At 38.8% G+C, this 6877-nt stretch overlaps 2 protein-coding genes across 3 annotated transcripts; both read left to right on the top strand.

Annotated features, from left to right (window-relative positions):
- Positions 1-348: 348 nt before the first annotated feature.
- LOC141910117 (uncharacterized) lies at positions 349-2581 on the top strand. Of its 2 annotated transcripts, none has more exons than XM_074800830.1 (4): positions 349-365; positions 872-974; positions 1142-1226; positions 1795-2581. In XM_074800830.1, the coding sequence occupies exons 2-4, from the start codon at positions 876-878 to the stop codon at positions 2250-2252; spliced, it is 642 nt and encodes a 213-aa protein (XP_074656931.1). In that variant the 5' UTR covers positions 349-365; positions 872-875; the 3' UTR covers positions 2253-2581. The 2 variants fall into 2 exon arrangements, with proteins under 2 accessions (XP_074656931.1, XP_074656932.1); XM_074800831.1 differs by lacking the exon at positions 349-365 and adding an exon at positions 661-778.
- Positions 2582-2891: 310 nt separating this feature from the next.
- Positions 2892-6779, top strand: LOC141910261 (acireductone dioxygenase-like). The gene is made up of 5 exons (XM_074800989.1): positions 2892-3103; positions 3490-3603; positions 3815-3994; positions 5127-5494; positions 6228-6779. The coding sequence occupies exons 1-4, from the start codon at positions 2987-2989 to the stop codon at positions 5238-5240; spliced, it is 525 nt and encodes a 174-aa protein (XP_074657090.1). The 5' UTR covers positions 2892-2986; the 3' UTR covers positions 5241-5494; positions 6228-6779.
- Positions 6780-6877: the final 98 nt, after the last annotated feature.

A 6877-nucleotide genomic window follows, 5' to 3' on the forward strand; every position in this document is an offset into this window, starting at 1 on the left:
CCCACAGTACGTTAGTGACTTTAAATGGTTCCAACAACTAATGCGGTTTATCATTCTCAGTTGATAAGAATGAAGCGACGTATAAAGGAGTCCGTGGAGATCAACAAAAAACAACAACTTTCGGCTTTTTCCCGTTCCTATCGAAGCCCAGAATTGAAATGCGTTGCGTTGAAAATGACATCGATCATTATGAGACATGCCACGACCATGCAGCGTACGTGAATCGGTAGGCGCTGCAGGTTGACGAGAGATTAATAATATAGATTTATCACTCTGTAATCCGATACAGACTTTAAAATTCATGAATATTACAGGCATGGTTCTTAAATCAGTATTATATCACGTATTGTGAGATAGAGAATCAGGTAAGCACTGGGTTTATCTCTCCTGTTATAAGGGTAAGCGTTCGTTACATGTAAAATGAATCTAGTTTATACGACCATGTTACCACGAAGCCGATCTCATCAACCCAATTATGGATAATTTTTCCAATTCTCGTGGTCGGTCAGGCGTGCAGGAAAAACGGATCGGAAAAGCATGTGGAACAAGATGCTACGTTTCTAAGGAACAAACCAGCCGGAGACCATGCGGCATGACTCCATGTTCCCATTTCTAGCCAATAAACCAGTAGTGGAATGAACGCACCCTAGACTGTTGCAGCGCTAGATGAACCGCGGGTGTTTCTTCGCATGAAGCTATCTATTTGCGATGCGTCGTCTGCGGTTGTCTCGACCCCACGAACAGTCCCTTCACTTAATAACCAGGCGATTGAATAATTGTAATCAATCTTCGGCTTTCGTCAACTACTTATTCAAACGACATTGTTTCAACTATAAAATGTTGGCTAAAGTTTGTCGAATTTATATTGCAGAACGATGCTGTCGCTAAGAGAGGATACAACACTGAGGATCATAGCTTTAGTTCTACTAACGTCGTTAAGCTGGGTCGAGGTGAAGGTCACCGGTATCGAACTGGTAAATTCTATTCGGACGTTTTTTTCTCTAAATGTGTGATTGAAACGCATTAGCATAAAGCAAACAATTCCGATTTAACGATTTCTTAAACCAAATTTGTAAAAAGATTCAATAATTTAGGGTGCTTAAAAGTAATCTGCAAATCTTCTATTTCTCTTTCCTTTAAGACTGATGGCGATGTTCAGCACTCGCTTACGGAGAGGGCTTTGACTGCAGACGTTCAGGGTTTATTGGATGAATCACTCGGGCAAGGTAAGACGAAAACAAGTAGGCGCGTAGGCCGTTTATTCGAACTGTAGGGAGAATGGACATTTGTCGAATTAGACCTGCAGGGGTATGGGGCACAATCGGGATTGTACGGAAAAAGAGTGGGAGGTAGATCAGTGATGGTATCGATCAAGTAAAGTGGCCTGAAGGGGAATAACAAACGATTTACGCGTTATGAGGCCCGCATAAGTAATTTAGATGCGTCAAGATATTTGTCGGACATTTAAGCCCAACGCACACGGCACCGAAAAAAACGTTTTTCCTCGTGAAAAAACGTTTTCGATGTTTTTTGTTATGCCGTGTGCGGGGGGGGGGGGGGGCAAAAACAAAAACGCCGAACTGAAAAACGTTTTTCACGAGCAAAAAACGTTTTCTGAAAAACTTGTTTTCTGTTTCGGCGAAACAAATGTTTCGTCGCGTGCGTCGGGCTTAAGGCGTAATGGGGAATTGGGGTAGTGGTTGTGGCTTTAAGAAGAAAACAAAAAACACAATACCAGAAAAAAACTGATAAAGAAATATAACGAGCTGATTTCACTTCGTCATTCTATTGCAGAAGCGATACACGCCCGATTGAAGCGAACCTTGACGACTGCTTTCAAAGGCAAACATTTCATGACTACCGCTGAATTCAACGGCCTGGGAACCAAACAGAGCAACTGGGACCGAGAAATGACCTCGCGACTGGCGTTCTATCGCCGAGACCCGAAAATCGTTTCCATAATCGTCGAGAACAACGACGCTCGTCTGCAAACCGACACCGCCAACGCCGGAAACAAGGTCACCGGCGGACAGGGCTCCCTCTACCGGACGAAAAATCAATACCACGTCTATGATATATCGGTCAGCGTTTCCATCAGCGGCGGAAGTCGCGTAGCTAAAGTCACTGGTATCGTCGATCGCGGTGACGTCACTTTAATACTAGGCTATACTAAAAAGGACATGGCTATAACTATGCATTACGATCATATCGACGGCTCTAAAGCCAACAAAGTCATCACTTTACATCGTTAGAATCAATCTACAAGCCAATCTTCAGTATTCCTGCAGATGACTATTATAGTCGAAACGTTGAATAAACTACACTAGCTCAAGGAATACAGTATTCCTGAAGATGACTATTAGGATATAGTGGAAACGTTGAATAAACTACACTAGCTCAAGGAAACATTTCAGACTCTTTTTATTCTCGGTGTGCAGGGATTTTACCATATCTTTTACAACACGGACTCAGAGTTTTATCTTTCAAATTAGGGTTCCTTCGAATGGCCGAATTATAAAAAGCCCTTTTTGGAAATCCGTCGTAATTCATGAAGTATTTATTCGAATAAACTACTGGCTCTAGGAAATATTTTCGGACTTTGTCTTTCAATATCATTGCGGGATTCTCGTTATTTCGTGGACCGATTTCTCTCTTACTTGTGATATCCACGATTTTAGAAAAACAATTTTAGAAAAAAATACTCCACGCCAGGCCTTTCCGCTTCCTTATCAGATCTTAAGAGATCTAAAGAGATTTATAGGACGTGTAAATAATGATAAGGCAATTGGAATATTCCTAGACTTGTCGAAAGCCTTTTACTCACTTGACATTTGATATTTGATTAAACAAACGTTACCGAATAATATTTTTTTTCGAACTTATCATTCGCGGCATTGCATAATTGGTTCAAGAGTTATTTTAAAAGACGGGAAGTGTAATAAGTTTCCAGAGTTCAAATATTCACCTTATAACATCGCACATCAACATGAGGGCTTGGTATATGGACTCAACCGATGTGGATCCCAGGGAACCGCATATGACGAACCCTCCTGAATTCGTCGAGTTGGAACGCTTGAAGGAACTCGGACTTTTATATTGTAAAGTAAGCGTCCAGTTTGTACGCTGTATGCTTAAAAATGTCATGCTAATAATCGGCTTGAAATTGGCTAAATTTATTTTTATTAATCAAAAATGATTTTATGTTGACAAATCAACTTGAAATCGGCAAACTTATCTCGAGGTGATAGCTTAGGTGTAACTGACCCGATCTTTAAAATATTTCGATCAAGTCAGACACCTTTTGTGTGTATCAATTTCACGATCGGATATTTTTCACAAACCCATCGTAAAGCTAAAACGAAGAGATAACCAATCATCAATTGTAAACGTCTTATGAATAAAGAAAATTTCCTTTTTTATCAGTTTAAACTCGGCTCGGTTTGCATTTTTTTTTTCATAACCTTCTCTTTCATAACTTTTTTTATGTAGTTGGACGGAGACAACTTCGAACCAGAGTTGAATGAAATTCGGGCTGATCGCGGCTACAGCTACGAAGACGAATTCGAAACTAGTCCCGAAAAAGATCCGAATTATGAAGAAAAGGTATTCGAACAAAGAAATTATACTCGTGATGGCGTTTGTGGGCAGCACTTTTTATTCAAAACGTTTTCTGACTTTCTGTTTTGCGATGAAATAAAACGTTTTGCCGAATGCGTGCTGGGCTTAATGTCGTGTTACCGATAAAACGTAATTAGAAACGATTCAATCAATTCGGATCAAGTTTATTTTTAGAATAATTTTTATTTTTTTCCAGTTGAAATCATTTTTTATCGAACACTTGCATTCGGCTGAAGAGATTCGTTACATCGTCGATGGAAGCGGATATTCCGACGTGCGTGACCGCGACGACCGCTGGATTCGCATGGAGATTACCCGCGGCGATATGCTGATTCTACCGCCTGGAATCTATCACAGATTCACCCTTGACTTAAAGGTAAACATCGTAGCTAGTTCATGATTTTGTTAACGTTGAATTAGAAATCTGAGTTTTCACATTTTTTTTCTTTATACATGTATTGAAGTATATATGTAGTTTATTGACAAACTAGAGGAATGGCTACTTGTGAAGTCCAGGTCTAAAAACCTCTGGGTATATAGAATTAAGCTCAAGTAACTACGTAAGAAAACATCATAGGAACAGCGCGGTAGAAAACACGACGTGATCGCTGATTGCCGATTCGTAATTTGTCTCATTATCTTAAGCGCACTTGGGGGTCATGTGATGCAATGCTCATCGCTGATTGGCTGCGACGTTAAGGTCGGTCGTAGAAAATAGAACGGCTTACGTTCAGTCAACGATCAACCCAGCCTAATCCGGTCTAAATTTGGCCCGTTCCAATTTCGATATTTTCCACATTTCGAAATAAAACAACCAGGGATTCGTATAAATATCATTTAGATGATAATTTCGGGTTAAAATACCACTAGCAACTAGCTGGGTCCGTTCCAAATTTGGCCCGTTCCAATTTCAATATTTTCCACATTTCGAAATTAAACAACCAGGGATTCGTGTAAATATCATTTAGATGATAATTTCGGGGTAAAATACCACTAGCAACTAGCTGGGTCCGTTCCAAATTTGGCCCGTTCCAATTTCAATATTTTCCACATTTCGAAATTAAACAACCAGGGATTCGTGTAAATATCATTTAGATGATAATTTCGGGGTAAAATACCACTAGCAACTAGCTGGGTCCGTTCCAAATTTGGCCCGTTCCAATTTCGATATTTTCCACATTTCGCAATAAAACAACCAGGGATTCGTATAAATATCATTTAGATGATAATTTCGGGGTAAAATACCACTAGCAACTAGCTGGGTCCGTTCCAAATTTGGCCCGTTCCAATTTCGATATTTTCCACATTTCGAAATAAAACAACCAGGGATTCGTATAAATATCATTTAGATGATAATTTCGAGTTAAAATACCACTAGCAACTAGCTGGGTCCGTTCCAAATTTGGCCCGTTCCAGATCCATCTGTACCGGTCTAACTAGTGGTTGTAGTCGACTATATCATAAGTTAATGAATAATTAACAATCGATTTAATTATACTCTTAAATAGAATTACATAAAGGCGCGGAGATTCTTCATCGGAGTGCCAGTTTGGACCTGTGTTTACCGCCCGGCCGACGACCACCCGTCTAGAAAACAGTACCTGGACAGAATTGCTTCATAGTAACGGTCGCCTGTTAGGCTAAAAAAAATTGATACCTTGTTTCTCCGCTCTGCTGAGCTTAAATGTTGACCCGGCCGGCCGCCTATGTACCCTATACATTACTTTTTTTAAAATCGTGATCAATTTTACCATAACAGACCCGGCCGCTATAGAAATGAACTGTTTATAAATTTTATCATATTTTACAAAAATGACCCGGCCGCTGCGGAGAAACAAGGTATCATTTTTGTTTAGCCTTAAAATCGGAAGAACATGTAAGTATTTTGTATTGAGCTTTTGATAAAACGCTTACAGCTTTGCTTGCGCCAGGCCTTATATATTCTAATTCAGCAAATTCATACAATTTCGCATTTCGCTATGAGAATTTCAGGTCGGTCCAGTGTTGGATTGCATCATATGGTCACCGGAGACTTATTCTAAATGGTATGCACGATATTGATATTTCTACGATATTTGCAACGACGATATTTAGGGGCCTACGTGGACTGTGAAATAATGATATCTTGTTTCTCTTTTCGGCTGAGCTTAAAGGTTTACTATTGTCAAAATACTGATAAGGCTTAAAAATGATGTCCTGTTTCTCCGCTCTGCTGCGCTTAAAAGTTGACCCAGCCGCCTATCTACCCTGTACATTTCTTTTTTTTCAAATCGTGATCAAGTTAACAATAACGGAACCGGCCGCTATAGAAATGAACTGATTACACATTTCATCGCAATTTACAAAATTGGTTTTCAATTAAAACCAAAATTTAAAATCAAAGCTTTCATATAATTGCTATATTCCGGTATGAAGTTCTTCAAATTATAGAGTCTTACTTCAGCATTTGAGGGTGGGTTATAGGTGTGACAGGGGTAGATCTATAACATTAGTTTCCAATCTATGCTTCAATACCTCCAAGTTCGTTACAATGAGTTCCTACCGCTGTAAATTATTGAAAATGTTTTCGAAAAAATATGTCTTTTAAAATTCGTGTTTGTTTGTTTTAGGTTTCCGCGAAGTGCGGCCTCAACTTATAGATAGATAGATAGATAGATAGATAGATTTATTGCTCACAAAATTTACAAATTTGCGAAGAGCAAAAGCCAGTTACAAGATACATTATACAAATTACAGACAATGAAAATTGACAGTACATACAATTCTACCACCACCCGCCGTGACCTGAGCGGAGAACATGATTTGATAATTAATGATACAACGATATCATCCATATTTATAAAAAGTATCTACTATTATTGTTATCAAATCAATATTCTATATCTTATAAATATGAATGTATATCCATGAATGTTTATTCATGTATCGCAGATGAAGATATCCGTAGAAATGCGCACATGTATCAATCTTTTAGTTAGCTTTGGTCCAGAAAGCTACTTATCTTTCTCTGCCTCTTCATATATTGTGCTTGTTGAATAAATTGTAAATTCTATTGCGGTTGATTTGTTTATTTTCCTCTCTCTCTCTTCATCTCTGTTTATACATGTGTATAATCTGTCGTATGATTCCCGTGTAATAAAGTTCAATTTGAACAAGCAAAACATTGTTGTTCGTTTGAGAAAAATTAAAGCTTTTGGTCATGACTTTGGTCAAAATCCTCATTCCATTTTCAGCCTTAGCCTTATCTGATCGAATATCA

Source organism: Tubulanus polymorphus, chromosome 8 (assembly GCF_964204645.1).
Source record: "Tubulanus polymorphus chromosome 8, tnTubPoly1.2, whole genome shotgun sequence".
NCBI classification, from domain to species: Eukaryota; Metazoa; Nemertea; class Palaeonemertea; order Tubulaniformes; family Tubulanidae; genus Tubulanus; species Tubulanus polymorphus.

Coding starts and splice junctions, on each gene's coding strand:
- LOC141910117 (XM_074800830.1), top strand. CDS start 876: ATGCTGTCGCTAAGAGAGGATACAACACTGAGGATCATAGCTTTAGTT. Junction 975..1,141: donor AGGTCACCGGTATCGAACTG/GTAAATTCTATT, acceptor CTTTCCTTTAAG/ACTGATGGCGATGTTCAGCA. Junction 1,227..1,794: donor GGATGAATCACTCGGGCAAG/GTAAGACGAAAA, acceptor ATTCTATTGCAG/AAGCGATACACGCCCGATTG.
- LOC141910261 (XM_074800989.1), top strand. CDS start 2,987: ATGAGGGCTTGGTATATGGACTCAACCGATGTGGATCCCAGGGAACCG. Junction 3,104..3,489: donor TCGGACTTTTATATTGTAAA/GTAAGCGTCCAG, acceptor TTTTTTATGTAG/TTGGACGGAGACAACTTCGA. Junction 3,604..3,814: donor ATCCGAATTATGAAGAAAAG/GTATTCGAACAA, acceptor ATTTTTTTCCAG/TTGAAATCATTTTTTATCGA.